Here is a 23,557-nt window from a genome sequence, read left to right as displayed (position 1 = left end):
CTTCTAGTCTCCATTGCTGACCCTTCATATGGATGAATAAATAATCACTGAGAATCTTTTGTGTCTGACACTGAGCCTCAGAGTAGGGAGCAGTAGGGAGTTGGGAGGCATGCTAAGTGTCAGAGCAAGGAAGGAGAAGGACATATGGGCCTCTAAGATGCACAATAACAAATGTCGGCAAAAGTACATAACAGTATGATGAAAGCAAGATAGGAAATTGTCTGGGAAACCTGGAGTAATAAATACAGCCAAGGAAGTTTCCTTCAAGGCTGGCAACACAGTAATGTGCTGGTTACAGGGAGGAAATGAGAAATATAGGAGGTATTACCCCTGAATAGTTACCTTTTCAGTAGAAATACAACACCTACACCCATATTTACTTACATCATGAAATAATGAAGACAAGTGATGGCAGTTATAAGCTTATGTTGTGCAGTTTTCGCCTATCAGTCACATAAAAATTTGGAGGAGGGAAAGCTCTCTGTGGTCTGTAGCATCAGGAAAGGTTTGAATTTGGGTCTTGAAGAATGGGCAACACATGGATCCAAAAGGAGGTTTATTCTAGGCAGATGTTGCACCATGCAGTCCCTGTTACTTAAATGTGTAACAGAGAAAAGAAAATCACTGGATTTGTTTGAAGGGTGCTACCTGAGAGGTTATGGAGAGGTAAGGAGAGAGGTCAGTCTCTCAGATGGGAACTGCAGGTTTCAGGTTGTGATGCAAAATCAGTGGGCTCCTCTCCAAGAAAGAATGAAGGACCAAGAGGCCTAGTTATCTGATCTCTCATCCTAAGGGCACATTTTCAAAGGGGCAGCAAAGAGAAGAGAAAACCACTGACAGCAATGGTTTTCAGAAACCTATGGCTCCGTCCCACTCCCCTGCACCCATGAAAAGGTGTGGGGGAGGGGGAGGGAGCCACAGGTTTCTGTAGCAAGATCACACTCAAGAATTAAAACCCCTTTTCACCTTATCTGAATGCCCCACATCCCCTGAAAGCACCTAGCTTGCTTGGGTGGGTACGAAGGAGTAAAGAGCATGGGTTCACTTCTGAAAGATCTGGATTGAAGCCCTTGCCTGTTTTTATCTCACACCCCTGTCTGAACCAATTTCCTCAACGGGGCCACAGGCTCAATAATAATAGTAGCCTCCTCAAGAGATGTTGAGATTAAGTAAAAATGTATGTAAGGACTCCGGCACATAAGGTTCTGTATAACTAATAATAATCACTATTATGTTTTATAATGGCCTTTGGGTCCTGGGTCTTGCCAAGTTTGGGGTAGGGGAGGGGGGTGTGAAGAAGGAAGGTCGGCTTCTTTATTGTGTTGGTGTCTCTCAAAACAGCCGGCAGGCCCTGGGCCAAAACCACAGCGGGGTGCTCCCTCCGCCGGCGCCTTCTTTCCCCTGCTCCACCCACGCTTCCCGGAGCAACAAGTTCCTTTCCGCAAGACCCGCCCGCGCGCCACCGGCGGACCCGGAGACTCTTCCCAGACCTCTGTCAAACTCGTCGCCAGACCCATTTGGGGTCGAAATCCCGGTGCTGCCTACGCCCTTAGGAGGAGGGAGAGCCCCCCACACCTGAAGGAGCTCTGGCGGTGACTGGGAGAGAGGCGGGAGGCTTGGGAAGTCAAGACAGAAGAGATTAATAAGAGCTTCGTTCTGCGCGGTCCTTCAAGGCAAAACCAATAACCAAAAGCACCCACCGCTCATCTCACGCCCCTCTCTTCCTGGGATCAGGAGCGAGATGGAGCCTGAAATCTCACTGACCTCCACCCAGCCCTCTGGTAGCCACATCTCTGTCCTCTGGGTTCCCCTAGTCCCAGCTTCTCTCTGCACCCACACTCCACCCCAGCCTGCGCCAGGTCCCCTAAGGACACTGGAGATCCCTGATACATCTTTTGCAGGAGACACACGCAGGTCAGCCACAGCCCCCATCCAGCGCGCTTCTCTCCTCTGTCCTCCCAGGATGGGTACCCTCGAGTCTCCAAAGGAGACCCCAGGTGTCCAAAGCTGAGAGGCTCACCTATATGCCCAAACTGTCAAACTTTGACAACTTCTTGGAATGGGGATCCCCACACTCTAGTGGGAAAGCCAGGCTGGCCGCCCACGCATCAGGAGAGGCCATCTCGACTTCTCAGTAGGGAATCCCTCTCAAAATCCACCTCTCCAGCTCCTGTAACCAGGAGTTGAGAACTAGGGAGCCAACCAGAAGTGCGCTCCAGGGGTGGGCGGTCGGGGGCGGGGGTGAGGGCGCAGAAGTCCCCCCCCCCCCGATTTTGGAGACCAGTTTATGTTTCCAAATCTCCGAGAGTCAGGAAGTCGTTGTTCCCGGAGAGGAGCAGGGACCGAAGTCACTGGGAGGGAAGTCCTCCGGCGCGGGGTGGGAGAAGCACCTAGGTGAATTGCAATATCCAAGCTTCCAGACCCGTCTGTAGGAAACTATTCTTTCTCCAGGGGATGGGGGTGGGGGAGACGTCCCTGGCCAAGCAGCCAACGCCAGGATCAGCTATTCAGGGCTTCATCCCTCCATCCCCAGACAACCTCGAGAACTTGGTACCTCGGACAGCATCCCGGGAGCATGGTATCCTTTGAAAGGTGTTATCCTATTTTCGCCATCAAGTCATAGAGCAATAAATTATTTTGATGACCTTACTAGTACAGATGAAGGACATTTTAATTACATAACCGGTGAAAGATCACCGGAGGCAATATCGTGTTAAAGAGCCCATGGCAGAATATCTGCATCGCATGAGAAAGAGAGAAAACTTGCAAATCTGCAATGAGATTGCGCAGGGCTGCCCCCCGTTTTGAAACAACATGCGAAATGCATGGGAGAGCTTACCTTTCGGACTCCAAAGCCGTGTTCTGCTGCAACTTGGCGAGCTTCGTCCTCTCCCCCTTTATGCAACTCCACAAGAAAATGATTCGTGAAGACCGGTCGCTCAGCAGATGCAAAAACCATGACACAGAAGAGGAACCCGGCGGCCGCCTTCCACTGGGAGACACAACCACCCTTCATCCTTCTTTGGGAGTGAAAAGTGGTGCTAGGAGGCGCGCAGGCTGGCGGAGCAGGGGACTCGGAGGGAGGGTGCAAAAAAAAAAAAAATATATATATATAGTTTTAAAAAAAATCTTTGTAGAGAAAGAGACTGAATAGGGTCTTGGAAAGCAGCGAATCAGTGTGTGTTCTCCAGCATCTGGCTAGAGGGGAAGCCGTGCAGTCAGGCGGCCCGGCGCGCGGGCAGGGGTGCAAATGTGGGGAGCTGTGTGTACCGGAGAGAAAGAGCGAGTGTAGGTCTGTGCTTGATGCTAAATCTGCATTTTCAGCTCCTCCTCAGCTCCAATTCCCCAGGGGCTGGAGGAGAGCACCAGCTCGGGTGACGTGAGTCCGCTAGCGGCCAATGAGGGCGGGGGAAGCGGCGGGCCCCGCCCTGGGCCGCCCCGGGCCCGCCCCCGCCCTCCCCAGGCCCTGCCCGGCCCGGCCCGGCCGCCTCCGCCTTCTGGGGGCGCAGCGCCGCGAGCCCGCGCCCCCGCCCCTTTCAGCACTGGAGAGCTCCCCCATCTCAGCCTGGCCCGCCGCGCGCCCAGGAAAATCCCCCCAGCTGTAACCAGGCCAGCGGCGGCGGAGTGATGTCATTGTTTGTGGGAATCTGTAGGCTCTGGGAAGGGAATTACGGTGTGTGCCGCTCTCGGAGGCCCCGAAGGGAGCTGGGGCGCCGGCCTCTGTACCTCTTCCTGCTTGTTTCCCGCTGCAAAACACCTCTCTCTCTCTCTCTCTCATACACACACACACACACTCTCTCTCTCTCTCAAGGCATACTTGCCTCCCCTTATCCCAATAACAAAGCAAATATTAACCCTCCTCCCACCACTTTGGGAAAATCCCCGGGGAGGTTTGCTCTCCTTGGCACCACGAGGGTTGGGGAAAGCACCTTCTAGGGGTGATCCATGGGGTGCGAGAGTGCAAGGAGGAGCCCTTGTTTTTTGTAGGCTCCAGGCAGGTCCGGAGCGAAGCGGCTGGGAAGCTTATCCGGAGACCGGGCTCGCCCCACCCGCGATGGTGACTGGAGGAGGCTCCTCTAGGAGTCCTGGCTGCACCTCCAAGATCTGCCTTCAGGAGAAACGCGGCCGGGGTGGACACGCCGGGAGGTGCATTCACAGACTTGGGGACGTTCCACTGCACAAGGACAGCGAGAGTGCGAGTTGGGGAAGGCATAGCCACGATCCCAGGCGCCGGGCCAAGTCGCCCGCTGAGCGTTTTCTGCTGGAGGCGACGTGGGGCGGGGGCAACTAAGTTATCCAGTTAAGAAACGTGCACTCACTCTGGACTCTGCTAACTGCTGACGACGGACTCCGCTTCTTGCCTCAGAGGGAGGAAGCACATACCTTCTGTATGTAACAAAATGAGGACGGCTGCTTTAAAGCAACTTAAATATTGTTGTGCTAAAGAATATTTACACTGATCTCATTGTATCATTTAGCTTCAGAGCTCAAAATCCTGCTTTACTTGGATAAGAGGTAAGAGATCTTTTCTTAGGGGCTTAAGTGCATGCAATCCAGAGAGAAAGGAAGAGAACCATTTATACCATCGACACGTTACGCACACATTCTCATGTATACACAGATTCCTCTCTTTTTATTTCAGCATGAAGTCCAAATCTACGCAAGTCAGAATCTACGCAAGAAAAGCACTATTGGTAGAAATGAATACACTTTGAATGCCATGGGCCACCCTGTCTTCTGAGCAGGTCTGTTTGCTGACATAGTTGGCTCCCTCAGAGCCCTTTAAAAAACTGTCAAAAATGTGGGCATTGCTGAAGGTTTTTATTAAAACATTAGAAGTCTGTATGACATTATTTATGATTGTTATTTGAATTCCTCTAAGAAAATTAAGCTATCTGTTAGGACTTAGGGCCATGGTGGAGGCAAGGTTTCTGGAAAAGTATTAATAAAAGGAAACAGATCAACTCTGGGCCCCTCTTCTCACTACTGCTCGGAGGCTCATCTCTGCCCGTGTTCCCCCTTTCTATCACTCTATCTTGTTTAACAGCTTACCCCCTCATAATCCCTCTGTTTGACTATAATGCAAGGTTTTCTTATTCAGAGACCCTCAGCTCTTCCTCTCCCTCTTTTTCTTACAGTTCGTCCATATTTTGAATCAAAGTGCCAGGTTGGTATGAAATAATACCACATGGTTCTTTCTGCTTTGTGTTGTCATTTGAAAAAAATGGCACCAAGTGTGAAAACTACATTAGACAGATTCACAATCATGGAGAGCATTTCAAAAGCTTCAATAGAGATAAAAATTTAAGTCCTTAGAAAGTAGATCCGAAGAGCATCAACTAAATCAATTTAGAAGATGATGGGTGTTGGGAAATAGTGCTGCTAATGTAGCCAGATCTCTTTGAAGATGCACATAAAATTATCATCTTTCTAGAGATATTTATTAATTTATTTCTGAAACCACAGTTCCATACTTCATTTCTTTTCTTTCTTTCTTTCTTTCTTTCTCTTTCTTTCTTTCTTTCTTTCTTTCTTTCTTTCTTTCTTTCTTTCTTTCTTTCTTTCTTTCTTTTTCTTTCTTTCTTTCTTTCTTTCTTTCTTTCTTTCTTTCTTTCTTTCTTTCTTTCTTTCTTTCTTTCTTTCTTTCTTTCTTTCTTTCTTTCTTTCTTTCTTTCTTTCTCCCTTCCTTCCTTCCTTCCTTCCTTCCTTCCTTCCTTCCTTCCTTCCTTCCTTCCTTCCTTCCTTCCTTTCTTTTCTTTTTTTCTTTTTCTTTGTTTTTTTTTTTGAGATGGAGTCTTGGTCTGTCGCCCAGGCTGGAGTGAAGAGGCCTGATCTCGGCTCATTGCAACCTCTGCCTCCTGGGTTCAAGCGATTCTCCTGCCTCAGCTTCCCAAGGAGCTGGGACTATAGGCGTGTACCACGACACTCGGCTAATTTTTTGTACTTTTAGTAGAGACTGGGTTTCACCGTGTTAGCCAGGATGGTCTCTATCTCCTGATCTTGTGATCCACCCCTCTTGGCCTCTCAAAGTCCTGGGATTACAGACATGAGCCACTGCACCCGGCCACTTCATTCCTTAAATAGTTTCCAAATATGAAATGCTGGTAAATGTTGAATCTCATATAGCTATATTTTAAATAACTTAAACTGTGTAACATTGGCCACAAATGATATAAAACCTGAATGACTAATTAAAATAAGTCATCTTTAGTGGTTTACATAAAATACAGCTCATTGTAATATTGTCAGGACAGAGTAGCAAATGGAAAGATACTTTTTTTTGGTTATTCAAATATTAAATTTTCAGTACACAAGCATGTAGTAAGCAAGTGGAAGAGGAAATGTATTTATCCCTTGGATATCTATTGATGATTGTTATTTGAAATGCTAATACACACCCATGTGTGCACACAAATTACTCTTTTAGACAACTATTTTTCAAACTCCTTTTGCCAGTAACAATAGTCAAGGTGAACAGTAGAGAGAACGGCAGCAGCACATTTTGAGGATGGACCTAGAAGCCAGTTGCCAGGAGCCCTATTGCAGGCTCTGCTAGTACTAGGTATGTATACCACCTGGCTGTGGGCCAACCTATTGCACCTCTCAAAGCCGCTGTCTTTCTATCTGTAAAAAGAGACTGTTGGATTAGATACCTCAGAGCCAAAAGTCTATAATTTCAAAGAGTTGTGAAAACATATGCTGTAATGTAGGAAGCATCATCAATAATTTGAGAAACGCTAAGGACCACAATACTATTTAATAACATATTGTGGCCAACAGACATACTTATTTTTGTGTAACCTCCCCCAAATGGTCTCATATTTATCAGTTTTGTGTACTTGAAAAAGTAATAACAGACACAAACAGATTGATAGTATAAGATATAAAAATCATCAATACCTGGAGCTTCTTTTCATTTCTTTACTTTTATATCTGTAACAATGACATCAGGTGTTTGGTTCTGGCTCAGATGTGCCACAGACCCCTATAGTCTCTTTGAAGATGTTGTCCTGCAAAACAAGACTAGAACATTCCCATATTATGGCTTCATACTAGAAATCAAGAGATCTTGGGTGATTAAAAAAAAAAAAAAAATGAAACCACCTGAGGCATGATTGAGATACTCGCATTTAGATGTACTTCTAAAAGGAGAACTTTGGGTTCATAGAGCATCAGGCCAAGAAAAACCTACCACTGGGGATACAGAGCAAGACAGAAGCAGCCCTAGGAGAGTCCCCCAAACCTTTGAATACTCTTTGGACTACTGGAGAAAGATCTAATTTTTCTGTTGATTTCTCTTCAATTGTGTGGGGTGTGTAACCTGGAGAGAAATAGGGTATATATCACTGAAAATCACAATTTAAAATACAACCTTGTTAAAAATCAGGTTGGGCTTTGACATTTTTGCTGCATTCATTGCAAACATTTTAAATGCAGTAATGATACATTAATTGGTAGGAACAATTCTCTACTGTCATATTGTACTGTTGTATTAGTTTGTTTTCATATTGCTGATAAAGACATACCTGAGACTGGGCAATTTACAAAAGAAAGAGGTTTATTGGACTTACAGTTCCACATGGCTAGGAAGGCTTCACAATCATGGCAGAAAGCAAGGAGCAGCAAGTCAGGTCTTACATGGATGGTGACAGGCAAAAAAAGAGAGCTTGTGCGGGAAACCCCCCCCCCATAATAAACATCAGATCTTGTGAGATGTATTCATTATCACTAGAACAGTATGGAGAAACTGCCCCCATGATTCAATTATCTCCCACTTGGTCCCTCCCACAACATGTGGGAATTATGAGAGTACAATTCAAGATGAGATTTGGGTGGGAACACAGAGCGAAACCATATCAACTGTCAACTCTTTCAATGGATTATTCCTAAAGACCCTGCCTTGTCTGTTCCCTCCATTCCAACCCATACGCAGACTTTCCGAAATATCGTTACCACTTTACGGATTTCTGCCCAATTTTGAACTCAGCATTGATCAAGTCTTTTTTTCCTCTGGACAATGCGTGTTTTCCAAGATCTCACCTCATTTTCCTCTAGTATTTACATATACTCTCACATTTGCTATAACTAAAAATTCAGGTACTTGGGAAATTTTAGTTTTTCAGTATACACCCACTTCTAAATCACTGTGATTCAGTTGGTCCTACCTCCAATTCCTATAGCTTTTGCCAACTTGTATCTTTTCCTTAAATAACCTATCTCTGTTTTTCCTTCAGTTGAAAATTCTCAGCTGACTTTTATTATTTAAGCATCTTAAATTAATATAGTGAAGAGAATTCATATGGCTTCAAGTGTTTATTATCATCAAAGCATTGAATCTACAGTGTTTTGGGATGTATTTCTTTTGTGATTTCATCAAAAAGTCATCAAATTTATTCAGACCAATCAACTCTTCATAAACAAAAGCTACTTCTTGCTTCCTTATTTTCCAGGACAGTGAATATTTGCTTCTTTTGCTAATTCAAGTTCTATTATTTTGATAGGATTTGAAGTAGCTAAACAATGAGGACCAAGGGCCCTTTTAATCTTCTTTTGAAAATTAGGAACACATTGCTATTCACTATCTTTAGATTCCTTTTCAGGTCTACGGGACTACAGAATAATGTTTGCTCACTTGGAAAATTAATTAGTTATTTCTCAGGGTTTATTGGAACATTGCTTATTGTCTGTAGAAAGTGATTACCTATTCATGAATTCTCTACCTTGTGTTATTTCTCTTTCCTTTTTCATGGTTTTTAAAAAAACATAGTAAATCGTTCTCAATTTACTTTTTAAATAATTATGGAAATTATCTGCAACAAGGAGTTTTTTTTTTTGTCTTTCTCTAACTACTTATAACTCAGAAATAATTCAAACAGAACAAAGTATATGGCTTGTTAGCAAATGTAAACAGGAATTCTAAAAGATAAAAATTTTATATGTAAAATAAAATTTAACACATTCAAAAATATACACTAATTTTATAAGGTAAACTCTGCCCATTATAACGAAACATAAGATTCTAGGAAAGTCCTTACTTTGATCTGAATGCTTTGGATAATTATACACTATTTAGTATCAGTTTGAATGACCTACCTCGAGTAGATAAATTGATGTATAGTGTTACTTAATATGCTGGAGGAAGGATTATAAATGTATGGCTGTACTCTCAGACATTTTCCACTCTTCTGAAAATATTCTATCCTTTCAGAGATGTTTGGCAAAACATGGCATTGTCTATTTTTAGGGAATTTCACTATACGATATCTAGTTTATTGTCTTATGATACTGGAGTGAACCAAAAAGTACATCCTTACAAACAGGTATTTCTAGAATTAGTCACTCAATTCTAGTTTGTAGATTTATTTTCTCTTTTAAAATCCTATAATCCAGATATTATAATTAATATAGGACCTAGTTAGGTTATTTTGAATTTCTAATAACACATTCACTATGCACTAATTTCTTTTTAATTTTTCAAAACAGCTTTGTTAAGGTATAATTAACATATATTAAACTTAAGTTTGACTAGTTTTGCAATGTGACTAGTTTTGATATATGTATGCATCTGTGAAATAATCCCTGCAATCAAGATAATGAATATATCCATCTTCTCCAAAAGATTTCTCATGCCACTTTCCTATGCCTCCCTCCCACACTTCTCCCACCCCTTCATACCACCCATCCTCAGTCCACCACTGCTCTGCTTTATACCACCATAGATGAGGTTGCATATTTCTTGAATGTTATATAAAGGGAATAACATAATGTGTACTTGTTTTTTGTCGAGATTCTGTCACCCAGCACAGTTGTTTTGAAATTTATCCATGTTGTAATGTGTAACAGTATTTTATTCTTTTTTATTGTTGGTTAGTATTCATTACATGACTGATAGCACTAACCATTTGTCCACTAACCTGTTGATGGACATAAAACAGACACATAGACCAATGGAACAGAATACAGAACCTAGAAATAAATTCATGCATTTAAAGCCAAATCATTTTTGATAAAGGCGCCAAGAACACACTTTGAGGAAAGGATAGTTTCTTTAATAAATGATGCTGGTAAAACTGGATATCCGCATGCAGAAGAATGAAACTAGTCTCCAATCTCTCAGCATCTAAAAAAAATGTATTAAAGACGTAAATGTAAGACCTGAAACTATGAAACTACTAGAAGAAAATATAGGTGGAATGCATCTTAAAATTGGGCTAGACAAGAATTTTTTGAATAAAAGCTCAAAAGCACAGGCAACAAAAGCAAAAACAGACAAAAGAAATTACATTGAACTAAAAAGCTTCTGCACAGCAAAAGAAGCAATAAGTAGAGTGAAGAAACAACCTACAGAATGGGAGCAAATATTTTCAAACTATGTGTCTGACAAAGGGTTAGTATTCTGAATATATAAGGAACTCAACTTAGTAGCAAAAAATCAAATAAACTAATTTATAAATGGACAAAAGGACTGAACACACATTTCTCAAAAGAAGACATACACATGGCCAACAGAGTATGAAAAAATGCTCAACATCACTAACATCACAGAAATGCAAATTAAAACCATGTTAAAATATCACCTTATCCCAGCTGAAAGGGTAAATATCAAAAAGACAAAAAATAATTGCTGGTAAGGATGTAGAGAAATGAGTACTCATATACATTGTTGGTAAGAATATAAATTAGTACAACTATTATGGAAAAGAGTATGGACTTCCCCAAAATATTAAAAATAGAACGTCCCTGTGATCCAGCAATCCAATTACTGGGTATATATATTCAAAGAAAATGAAATCAGTATGTTGAAGAGACGTCTGAACATCCATGTTTGTTGCAGTGCTATTCACTGTACATTAGTTTATGCCAGAAGTTACATACCAGTGACACCCAGTTCACAGGTATGTTTTATATGAAATGTAGTGCCAAAAAAATAGTCACAATCCTTTAAAAATTTATTATTTCCCCTAAAAATTCAGAGATGTGACTTCTTTTGGAATAACCACAGATTTGGCAACCTGGTCACAATTAGCTAGAGTTGGTAGTTATTGTTCTCCCCACCCCATGTAACAGGACCTGATGTGCTCAGTTCACAAGAATCCTCATCCTACCTCCTGACTCATGTGTTTTACTTTTCTCACCCTAAAGTCATCTGAGTTTATGATTTCTAGTTTAAACAATCTACAGTGTCTCAGTTCATTTTGCTATAGAGACTTTTTGTCACCCTAAAGTCATCTGAGTTTATGACTTCTGGTTTAAACAATCTACGGGTCTCATTTCATTTTGCTATACAGATTTTTTTCAATTATTGTTTGTATTTTACTTTAACTTTTATTTCAGGTTTGGGGTACACGTGAAAGTTTGTTGTATAGGTAAACTAGTGTCATGGGGGTTTGCTGTACAGAATATTTCATCATCAAGGTATTAAAACTAGTACCCAATAGTTATTTTTTCTTCTAAAAATAATGTATTTAAGAGAACACATTCAAAAAGATGAAAATAGGAGTATATTCTCTAAATAATTATTAGCATAGATGTAAAAAAATGAACTCAGACTTTCAGAATGCAGACTTTCAAGGAAATGGAAGCAGTCTTGGCCAAAGCTACTTTTTGCCTACTTCTGAGGACAAGGAATAGACAAATTAGCATTACCTCCCTTCTCTGGTAGTGAAAACCTTTGCAAAAGTCCAATATTATTAGTTTTTATGTTCTGTATTTTGCTATAAGCTAGTCCTTAGAGGAACCAGCATTATCAACGCAAGAGATGTTAAAGTAGAGTAGGAATTTATCTATAAATGCCCAAGAGAGGTTAGAGTGGCATTGTGGGAAGATCGTGAGGCTGGAAACAAAGATTCTTCTGTTCGACATCAGCTTTATGTCATTTTAGTCAAGTGACCTGAGGGAAGTCATTTTATCCTCTTGGTCTCAACGTAAATTGGGATGGGAATTATTTGCTTAGACTGTGTCTGAGATCAAATTAAGGGCTGACATTCAATGACAATAGTTTAGATCAGGGACCCACTTCTCTTGTGCGTGGCCTATCTTTTAAGGAATACTGGCTGCGTGGGCTATACAACAGCACATGAAGCATGGAAGTGCATTTATACAAAGTATAGCAGTCAAATAGTGCCCCTGCAGTGCTGTGGAAAAAATCTTCCCAACTGTAATAGCTTACAACAAGTATTTTATTCTTACATTATAGTTTTCTGTGGTTTGGTTGGTCTAGAATGGGATTGACTGAGTAGTTTTACTTCATGCTACAGGTTGGTTCAGCTGCGTTCCAGGCTGTGTTTGGTTTTTGTCTGTTCCACATGTATTTTTTTCTGTAGCCCAGGCTGAAGTGGTAGCAGCTACCTACCCAAGATGTGCTCTTCTTATGGCTTAATACTGGAGCTTAAAATCCCAGCCAAGCCATGCAAAAACACTTAATAAGGCTTTTATTGCATCATGTTCACTAATGTATTGGCCAAAGCAAATCATATGGCCAAGCATAGCACTGTGTATAGGGAGGGTGAAGGAAGAGAATATTTACTGAGCAGTAATCTAAACTACATACCAAGCAAGATCCAGCATCTACAGATATTTTTCATTAAAAAGTATATTTTCACAAGTTAGTGTAATTGAAATAACTGGCTCAGGAACCATTTTAAAGCGTTGAGTTTTAAGATTAATATCTATAATAAATGTGGGGACTGTTGTTCCAAAATGTTGAGGAAAAAAACTTCTAATAATCTCATTTGTGCATGGAAAAATGAACCACTCTCCACCTAGAGTTCTGGAGGATTAGAGTGGGTGTGCTTTTGGATATTTTCTTAAGAATGGCTAAGTAGGCATTGCTGGAGGCTGAATCTGACACAAATGGCAATGTTCAATGTGATGACAACAGAAGTAAGACTTATCTTTTTCAAAATTGGATCAGCTCAGACTCAACCGTAATACAAATGTATGAAGCCCAGAGCTGAGTATAGGTAACAGAATTCAGTTATGCTATCCTTAGATTTTTGAACACATTCCAGATTGTAGTTTCCCGCTTACATTAATCAGAATTCTTTCTTTTGGTTATAGGTGATAGAACTACAACTCCAACTGGCTTTAGCAATGAAGAAGATTTCCGGTTTCACATCCTTCAAGGGTCCAGAGGTGGCTACAGATTCAGGTATGGCTGGATGCAGAGCTTTCACCATCTTCACTTGTAGGGTCCATTACCGTCTTTGATGGCTTAAGCTCAAAGGAAACTTTCTTTTCCCCTGTAATGTTTATAACATTTTGGAATAGCAGTTCATTAATTTGGCTTGTAGCATGTGACCAATTTTTCCGCAATTGGGTTCAAGTATTGAAATCAGCTACCTGGCCAGGCCTGTGTGTTGTGCCTTCTCCTAGAGCTGACATGGGACGTTAGACTAAGCTAAACCACATGGACTAAGAAAGGAAAAATTTTTATTAGAGGAAAATATGGGAGCTATTTTCCAGAGAAAGGGGCGAGGATGTTGGACAGATTAAAAAAAAAAACAGATGTCTATTGCAATATCTGTTCATCAAAATGAACAATGCATTAGAGTGAGGGACAATTTATGAATCAGGAGTATATTGAAAGGTGTTAACTAAAAAGCTAAAATGTCGTAAACGGTATGGTGTTATACTAACGTATCCTCTAAATGCCAGGTGGAGAGAGTGACGTTTGATGCATTGGTCATTTATTTGTAGATGTTAAGAAAGACCTTTCGTCCATTTGGGCCCAACAGCAATGTTAACTATTATCCAACAGCATAAACATGTCACTAATTTGTATCTGGTGACTTGTTGATGATGGGTTGACTCAGCTTATCAGAATATGGGGGTGACATACCAAATCATGGGTTTAGCCTTCATGAGGGAAGTCAGTTAGTCATTTTACCATTTAGTTGTATACAAATGCCAGGATTAAAATGGTGATTAAAAGTAAGTGTTTAAAAATATATATATCCATGCCAGAATGTGTCCTCATATCTTTTTTCTGCTGGCAGGGAAAGGAGGGCTCTTGTTGTTAGTTCCACATGAGATGGCAAAATCATCTCAACTTTCATCATTGCCTACAGTACTTTATGTATAATTACATTGTTTCTTCAAGGTGCCCTTATTATTTCTCCTCTCATTTTTCCCAGGAGACATGCACCAGGAGGAGCTGGCAAGTTTCCTTGGCAAGAACAGATGAATAAATAAGAAGCATGAGCTTGCGACTTTTAGCTGAGGTGATTCGTCAAAAACCACAGCACTGTGGCTGTTTTCAGATTTTAAGGTTTATGTTCAACCTCAATCAAGGGGAGTTTTGAAAGCTATTATAAATCATCGAATAAACTGAGGAAAAAATTTTGGTAGAACATGATGTTACTTGTTCACGTATGGCTGAATATATTCACTTGAAGGTTTTTCCAAGCTATGCTAGTGTTAGACAATGATGATTACCTACTCATGTTTGTCTAATGTTTTGAGTGGTGAGTGGCATTGAGTGAGGAATCTCATGATGAATAATTGGCTTTAATCTTCAAGAGAGGACAAAGTATCTGAGCAAGAGACCCCTGAAGATCAGTCACTTGTTAGAAGTACCAAGAGGTCAATATGGATAAATTGGGTTCTACAACATGATCTGGGTTTATAATGCCTCCTCAATTTTTCAACATTATTTTGTAGATCCAACAATGCATACTATATGTGTCTGGTTATTTCTGTTTTTCCTTCAGATCTCCTCTCCGTGGTTCTCCACTGTGTGCTGTGCCTGGAGATTGACTTTTGTGTACCACATCAATGAGATTCATTGCTTTATGGTCTCCCACTGGATTCAGCCAACAAGAGGTGCTGTTTAAAAACTTGGAGAGTGGGGTGGGAGAGTCATCTCGTGGTTTTCATTTTCCAGGCTCCCTTCCTGCTGGCTCATTACATATTAACTTCATTCCTGTCCCAAATGCTGTAGCTCCCATCAGGAAGCCCTCTCCAGATTCCACTAACCTCACCATTCCCCTGTCTCTTTAGGTCTAACAGGATAATGACTCAAGTCTGTTGCTAGTCCCGTGGGCTTCACTATGCTTCATTTGCTTTATTCTTCCATACATTTGTAAGTAGTCCCTCAATAAACTCTCCTCAATTACTCCATCTGTGTAAACCAGCTCTTTCATGCTGACATCCTGACCGACATATCACCTATGTAAAATATGACACATACTACACATGGGACATATTTACATTCAAATTATGACATATTTAAGTATAGCATTTGTGAGGAATATAACGAAAACAGCCTTCTGAGAGGCTGGCTGGGTGAACACAGTAGCCAACATTAACACAGCAAAAGAATACAACTTAGGGGAACAAAAATTTGACATACATTGGGGCAAAAGAAATAATACAAAGGAAAATCATATGAAAAGGCAAGGAAAAAATTGCAAAATCAATGAGCAATTTTGGGAAAAGTCCTCAGGGCCAAACAACCAGAATTCAGACTGTGAACAACCAGTAAATCCTAACATCTAAAGTCTAGGAAATTACAAAAAAAGGAAAAGGTGGAAGAGGAGGAGGAGGAGAAGGAGGAGGAGGAAGAGGAGAAGGACTTACTGAAGGAAAAAAATATAAAGGCTTAGGAAGGCAGGATAAAGGTTACAGGACCCTTATCCATGACAGCACTCAGAACCACCATCTGGTACAGTAGTATGGTGGATCTGTCCATGGTTCTGGCCAATTCACAGAGATGAACGTTACTGCCTCTGCAGATCAGGTGGGCTGAAAGAATTCTTAGTGCCTAACTGATGTGTTTTCAGACTTCCCAGGAAATTACTTTGTAGTAAAGACGTCTTTCAGAAGAGCAAATTGTACCTAGCTAAAAGAAGAAGGGGAGGTGAATCTCATTTGTCTCCCAGCTATTACGTGTTTGTACATGATTGATACTAACATTACTACCACCGGCAATTGATCTGAGAATATTGCTATGCGAAAAACAATTTACCATGAAGACAGGCACAAATGTGATGACTCTGAGAAGCAATTTCAAAATAAGAGGCCAGGGTGAAAATAAATCTGAAGTTCACAAGATGGAAATACTACAAATGTCTGTGTGTAAATTTTGGGCTAAGTTTCTTCTAATTCTTTTATTACTTTATCCTAGGCAAAAAGATGATATTTTATGTAATGATTTGTTCCAAGTATGAGAAAAAATTATTAAAATGAATAGGATGGGAATAAATTAGCTTATACAACAAAGAATATATATATATATATTTTTGCATGTGGAAGAAACCACAACTTAAAAATAAGGTTTTACTTTGTTGTTATAACAACACTAACCAAATAAATAGGTCTTTAAAAATGTTTTATTTTTTATTTTCATGGATTCAGGGGTACATGTGCAAGTTTGTTACTTGAATGAACGTATTGCAGAGTGGTGGAATTTGGGCTTTTTTTTTTTTTCTTTAAGCTATCTTCAGTGCAATCATTTTTGACAGAAATAAACATGTAGTTTTTCATAAAATTATTAAATGTATAATCAATAAGAAAAATCTATCCATCTGGCAGTTTTGCAGCTCTGATATTAAATATCTTAAATTTAAAGTGTAAGATTTAATACTAATGGGAACATTGCAGTGGTTTTTGAAATCCTTTCCCTGCATTGGAATGAATGGTATGAAGATAGGAAAGGAAAACTGGAATAAATTGCCCACATTGAGGAGAATGGTAATCTAATGAGACCACCAAGCAGAGGCAGGAACGGTCTTTCCAGCTTCACAATCAAGTTATTAAAAAGCGCAGTACAGACTTACAATCACATTTCCAACCATCATCACTTGGAAATGCAAGCACTTGAAAGTCACCTTGTATTCTACCTCTTGTCTTTATATTCTGATTTTGGAAAAGTCCCTGGGTTTGGTGACAAGAATATTAAAGGATCTTGGGACATAGATTGTTGGCCTTATCAAAATGGTGATAGATGAACTGTATAACCTTTTGGTACTCACGTTTTTCTCAAAAATAATACATGAGCTATCTGGTCCACAGGGTTATTTTGGGTTTTAAATATGCATGCATAAATATATATATATAATAAATATATCATTTATATACACGTGTGTGTGTGTATATATATATACATACATATATATAAAGAACCTAGAGATCAGAAGATTTTATTAAAGTCCTTGGGACCTGAATTGAGTTGTCCCAAACCCTAATTGTGTTTGGCCTGGAGGAATCTTAATCCTCCCCAAGGCATCTGAAAGTTTCTGGAGATTACTCATTTTTACTTGCCTTTATTGCTGGGCTTTCTGTGTACTAATTGGCTCGTCTGGAAAGAATTGCATTAACTGAGACATGGAACTCAAGACCCCCTCAAATTTCCAGTCCCAAACCTACATATCAAACCCATAAAGATACTCAGGAGTACTTTTGCTCTGGAGTTAGTAGGAGGCACTCTTTAGGGAAAGCAGGTGAATTAGTTATAAAAAATAAAAAGACTTTTCTAGTTACATTGGTTTTAATGATCTTCAATAAATTGACCACACAACAATGGAACTATGGAAATTTCCTTAAAGTGGTCCCAAAATAAATACTTATAATACACAGACCACACTCAAATAGTGTGGTATAAATATTAAATGGCATAGTTTAGTGAAATTCTAGAAGGAAAAAACATGGAAGACTAGAGATAGAATTATTCCATCTCTGTGATGGTTTGTTCATATAGCAGAGGCTAACTAGAACAAAATTGTGATGTAGCCATCCTTAAATATTCACCAGATGTTTTAAAGCAAAGGTAGGTTCAGAGCACCTGGCACAGGCTATGGACTTAACATATATGTTGCTTTTAGCCAACAGATGCCCCTCTCCTACCAGAAATTTGACTTATTAGATTCTCCTTTACTCATAAACAAAATAAAGCAAAATGCATCTGATAGATTTTATTTTGAAAATTGAACTGTCTTTAGGAGTTCTTGGAATCTTTGCTAAGGGTGTATTTTGATGATTTTGGTCATAATTTTTGGATAATGGTGCTATGGAGGATGCAAAACAAAAACTATGACTGTCTTTTAACCTGCTTCAGACCAGATCATTAGTAGTTTGAACCCATTAGTAGAAAAAGAGACTATAGGCCGGGCGCGGTGGCTCAAACCTGTAATCCCAGCACTTTGGGAGGCCGAGACGGGTGGATCACGAGGTCAGGAGATCGAGACCATCCTGGCTAACACGATGAAACCCCGTCTCTATTAAGAAATACAAAAAACTAGCCGGGCGAGGTGGCGGGCGCCTGTAGTCCCAGCTACTTGGGAGGCTGAGGCCGGAGAATGGCGTGAACCCAAGAGGCGGAGCTTGCAGTGAGCTGAGATCCGGCCACTGCACTCCAGCCTGGGCAACAGAGCGAGACTCCGTCTCAAAAAAAAAAAAAAAAAAAAAAAAAAAAAGAAAAAGAGACTATACTTTCACAACCAGGAAAAAATTCTAGGCTGAACGTGGTGGCTCATGGCTGTAATCCCAGTACTTTGGAAGGTCAAGGAGGGCAAATCACTAGGTCAGGAGTTCAAGACCAGCCTGACCAACATGGTGAAACCCCATCTCTACTAAAAAAAATAAAAATTAGCCAGGCATGGTGGCGCGTGCCTGTAATCCCAGCTACTCAGGAAGCTGAGAGATGAGAATCACTTGAACCCAGGAGGTGGAGGTTGCAATGAGCCAGGATTGTGCCATTGTACTCCTGCCTGGGCAACGCAGCAAGACTCCATCTCAAAAAAAAAAAAAAAATTCTACCCGTTCACCAGAGCCTAATACATGAACAATATAACACAGACCTTAAGGTGCAAAATTTTAGGAGGAATAAGTTCAGGAAACCTATTGTACAATATGGTGACTATAATTAATCATGTTGTATCCTTTTTTTAACTTTTATTTTAAGTTCAAGGGTACATGTGCAAGTTTGTTATATAGGCAAACTCGTGTCATGGGGGTTCATTGTACAGATTATTTTATCACATAGGTATAAAGCCTAATACCCATTAGTTATGTTTCCTGATCCTCTCCCTCCTCTCACCCTCCACCCTCCAACAGGTCCCAGTGTGTGTTGTTCCCCTCTATGTGTCATGTGTTCTCTTTAGCTCCCACTTGTAAGTGAGAACATGTGACATCTGGATTTCTGTTCCTGCATTCGTTTGCTAAGGATAATGGCCTCCAGCTCCCTCCAGCAGCTCCATCCATGTTCCTGCAAAGGACATAATCTTGTTTTGTTTGTTTGTTTGTTTTTTGTTTTTGTTTTTGTTTTTGTTTTTGGCTGCATGTATTCCTTGGTGTATATATACCACATTTCTTTGTCCTGTCTATCATTAATGGGCATTTAGGTTGATTTCATTTTTTTGCTATTGTGAATAGTGCTGCAATTAACATGCGCATGCATGTGTCTTTATGATAGAATGATTTATATTCCTTTGGGTATATACCCAGTAATGAGATTACTGGGTCCAATGGTAGTTCTGTTTTTAGGTCTTTGAGGAATTGCCACACTGTCTTCCACAATGGTTCAACTGATTTACACTCCCACCAACGTTGTATAAGTGTTCCTTTTTCTCCACAACCTCACCAGCATCTGTTATTTAAAAATTTTGTAATCATAGCCATTCTGACTGGTGTGACATAATATCTCTTTGTGGTTTTGTCTTGCATTTCTCTAACAATCAATGATATTGAGCTTTTTTATATGCTCGTTGGCTGCATGTATGTTTTCTTTTGAAAAGTATCTATTCATGTCCTTTGTGGAAATTGCTAAATGAGTAGATTTTAAGCACTCTTGACTCATGGAAAAATGGTAATTTTGTGAGGTAATGCATCTGTTAAGTAGCTAGATTTAGTTATTCCACAATAGACACATATTTCAAAAATGATTTAAAATATATACAATTTTAATTTGTCAATTAAAATTTCAATTTATCAATTAAAATAATAAATAAATAAGCAATTGAAAAACAAAGACCTCAATTACCCAATGGCGTTAGGAACAATATATTAACAAAGATGACTTTAAGTGGCTAGATCAATAGGTATATAAGGTCCTGACCAAAAGACCAACTCATGGACTAGGTTTACCGTTTATGTGACTGAAGGAGGAACACTCTTCAAGTGTTTAGCCTCACAGGCAAACTGACATGAATTCTGAGACTCAGGATGTTATTAGCAAAGTGTGTGGCAGCTCCAAGCAAATTACTCATCTTACTATTATGCAACCCTGGAAGGGTGAGGAAGTGGGGACGGTGATGTCACCTGCATTAGCTGAGAGCTACTGCTGATGGCTGGAGCCAGAGCAGCAATCTTGGACTCTAAGATAATCTCCAGAATGGAGTTAATACAGAGCTTGCACATTACAGCTACACACCAGGTAAAAGCCAGTATTGATGATATAGTTGGGCAAATTGTGAATACCTTTAAGAGTTAAAATTTGCATAATGCCTCTCTTTCATGCTAAGCACTTTGCTCTGTTGGATGCTTTTCTAAACAGTGTGGGAGGAGACAAGGAAAATGAGGGTGGGTGTGATAGAGTCAGACAAGTCAGAGTTTAAGACCCAAATTGGTCCTTGTTAGCAATCTAGGTGTGACTTAGAGCAAGATTTTAAACTTATGGTGCCTCCACACAGTCTTTTGTGAACCCTTTTAGTATTGTGAGAATTAAATAGGATAAAACATACACAGTGCCTTGTATAGAGTAAATCTTCAGTAAAATTATCATATTATTATAAGCATAATCATATTACTGACTAGAAGACCAAGTATTTCAGCTCCACTTAGTATTATCACCCTCTCATAAGAAGCCTCATTTTGGACTGGGTTGCCATTGTGTTAGTCACTTTTATTTAAGTATATTTTTGAATTGGCTAGATCCAGACAGGCCATGGAAGGTGAATCAGTTTCAATGCAGTCCAGAGGTTTTGGTTAGGTCACGCATTAAAGCACCCAGTTATTTGGGGCTTCTTTGCCACGTCCTGGAATTTTACCTGAAAACCAGGATGATATATGGCCACAGAATGATCTAACTGCCGGCATTGAAACGAGCAAAGAAACGCCATGAGCAGCTTCCAAAACCCATTCTATGAGAAAGGAGGAAGGCACCCTTAGTTTATTTCTCCATTTTTTTCTCTTTCTTCCTTTTCGCTGGCTGGAATGCAGTTCTGTATGGTTTTTGTTCAGGAAACACTTGCCTTGCCTGTTACTAAGTTTGCCAGAATCCTTTTCTTTGTGTGTTTCTAGACTGCAGTTGGCCAAAGAGAACTTTGTGGTGGTTTGGAGAAGCAATGTGAGGACACAGCTTCAATGCCTGAAGGTCATGGCTGTCATTTGCAGAGAGAGACAGGTGCAGAGGTGGGTTCTGGTTTACCACTGCCTCTCCCCACCTCATGTCCAGCTCTCCCTATTAACTCCTAGCCCTGTTGACCAAGAGCAACCCCAGGCTGATCACTGGATTCTTGGCTGCAAACTCACAGAGGCACTATCTGTGAAGAGGCAAGAGCTTCCATAAACTTCTCCACCAGCCCTGCTAGGGGCCCACTCTGGTTGTTAGGCATGCTTGGCTTCTAATTTCTCCTGGAACCTCTGACTTGTCCATTGATGTCAGTGCTCCAGGAGGTCTGGCTGATGACTTTCCCCTGATTCTCCAACTCCCGTTTTTGGACCCTTACTCTCTAGCACCTTCCACAATTGTGTAAAGTTGAATTCCTATAATAAACTTCTTATTCCACAGCACTCAGAGTGGTTATGCTTTCCTGATTCTGCACTTGTATTATGTTTGATTACTGCCAGACATCATTCTGAGACCATATCAGCCTAATCTTCTCCAGAATCACTTGAACTGAAATGGATTTTGATGTTAACCTCTCAGTTGTTATCCGAGTTCCTTATTAAAGCATCCAAGGAAAAATGTGGCCTTCATTTTTTAAATGAAACTGATGTCAGAAGACCTATCTATCATGGCACTCAATGTTACTGTTAGAAGGTTTACATGAGAAATGCCTTGTTATTTGTTGTCAGTTTAGACTTTATTTCTTTTGAAGCATTGGTGTGCTTCTTCCTTTTTGGGAAACCCTTTTATTTCCATTTTTGCCCTCACTTCCAGGAGGCTCAGAGTCGTAAGTATTGCCTAATTATAGGAACTAGCTTACCTCTCAAAGTATTTGGTTATTCCTCTCTTTCGTGCATTTAATTAATTCTATTTTACTTATCTGAATTGCCCTTGTCTTCTTTTTTTAAAATTAGGGAAAAGTGCAAATGCAGTCTCCCATGACAACAAATGATGCAGTCGAGTTTCCCATATTTGGGGAAATTGCGGAAGTTTGTACAGCCAGAGTGCAATGGATAAGCCTCACCCTGGGAAAACCATGTTTGTGATGATGGTATTTGCCCTGACAGGTAAGTATCATGCTTGTCTTTTATTGCAACTTGTGCCAAATTAGAAATGGTTGGGTCATAATAACGGACTAGAGCCATCTGAGTTAGACATGCTACCTACATTTTCTATTTCTTTTAAATTTTATTTTACATATGAGCAAACTGAGGTTCAGTGATATTATGGGATGCTAAGTGGTCAGTGACAAGACCTGCAGGTGGATGCATTTGACCTTTGACTCGTACTTTCTTTACGTGTCAGACTGTCTCCCTGGTTGAAAGAGTCAGGTATAAACACATAGACAGTGAAATAAGCATCTCTGTCCCTCTTAACCTGATTTGAGAATGTAGACCTCAACATGGGTCCCTTTCTTGTCTATCAAAGAAGTTTGTGACTGTAAGTGAGACATGAAGCAAATGTGTTATGAAATGGAAGTTGGTGGTGAAAATAATGAAAATGAGATGGTGATGGAGATGATGGTAATGCATCATTCTTGTGCAAAGGAAGATTGTGATGATTTTCAGTCACTGTCCTCTATGCTCTCATTGTGCATTATATTTTCAAGAGATCCAGCACATAAGAACTTATAATGTAAGTTGAAGGTTTTATTACCGCATGAAATATATTCCCTAACTCCAATAATCACGTAAAATAGCTAAAATGATCTACTGAGTGCTCACTATATATCAGGCACTGCTTTAGTTCCTTACACATGTTAACTCCTTTAATACTCTAGGCCAGGCGTGGTGGCTCACACCTGTAATCCCAGAACTTTGGGAGGCCGAGGCCAGCGGATCACGAGGTCAGGAGATCAAGACCATCCTGGCTAACACAGTGAAACCCCGTCTCCACTAAAAATACAAAAAATTAGCCGGGCCTGGTGGTGGGCACCTGTAGTCCCAGCTACTCGGGAGGCTGAGGCAGGAGAATGGCTTGAACCCAGGAGGCGGAGCTTACAGTGAGCCGAGATCAGGCCACTGCACTCCAGCTTGGGTGACAGGGTGAGACTCTGTCTCAAAAACAAAAACAAAACAAAACAAACAAAATACTTGAAATGAGGCTTTGAAGTAGATACTTTTCTTATCCTCTTTTTACCTATGATAAAACTAAGGCACAAAGAGATTAGGTTGTTTTCCTTACCAAGATCACTGAGTTACTAAGTTGTAAAGCCAGAATTCAAACCCATGG

At 40.4% G+C, this 23,557-nt stretch overlaps 2 protein-coding genes, 1 long non-coding RNA gene and 1 other non-coding gene across 13 annotated transcripts in view; 1 reads left to right on the top strand and 3 right to left on the bottom strand.

The window, feature by feature from the left end:
* The window catches only part of PCSK2 (proprotein convertase subtilisin/kexin type 2), a 254,163-nt gene extending 250,769 nt beyond the window's left edge, over nt 1-3,394 (bottom strand). For both annotated transcript variants that reach the window (XM_050745361.1, XM_050745362.1), the window contains exon 1: nt 2,840-3,394. In XM_050745361.1, coding sequence (XP_050601318.1) covers nt 2,840-3,016 — 177 coding nt within the window. In that variant the 5' untranslated portion in view covers nt 3,017-3,394. The remainder of the gene's footprint in view (nt 1-2,839) is intronic.
* Nucleotides 1-23,557, bottom strand: part of DSTN (destrin, actin depolymerizing factor) — a 1,228,633-nt gene that overhangs the window by 374,463 nt on the left and 830,613 nt on the right. Inside the window, exon 1 of one of the 9 annotated variants that reach the window (XM_050745391.1) lies at nt 7,682-7,691. The exons of the other annotated variants lie outside the window; for them this stretch is intronic. The gene's annotated coding sequence lies outside the window, so the exon portion shown is untranslated. Of the gene's footprint in view, nt 1-7,681; nt 7,692-23,557 lie in introns of those variants that run through there. 9 annotated transcript variants of the gene reach the window in all.
* Nucleotides 3,935-6,483, top strand: LOC126929211 (uncharacterized). Its single transcript, XR_007717099.1, has 3 exons — nt 3,935-4,515; nt 4,643-4,745; nt 6,457-6,483. It is a non-coding gene; the product is annotated as an uncharacterized LOC126929211 (long non-coding RNA).
* On the bottom strand, nt 22,237-22,400 carry LOC126929953 (U1 spliceosomal RNA). Its single transcript, XR_007717383.1, has one exon. It is a non-coding gene; the product is annotated as a U1 spliceosomal RNA (small nuclear RNA).

The sequence above is a fragment of the Macaca thibetana genome, chromosome 10 (genome assembly GCF_024542745.1).
Source record: "Macaca thibetana thibetana isolate TM-01 chromosome 10, ASM2454274v1, whole genome shotgun sequence".
In the NCBI taxonomy this organism is placed as follows: Eukaryota; Metazoa; Chordata; class Mammalia; order Primates; family Cercopithecidae; genus Macaca; species Macaca thibetana.
This window is presented reverse-complemented; position numbering and strand designations above follow the sequence as displayed.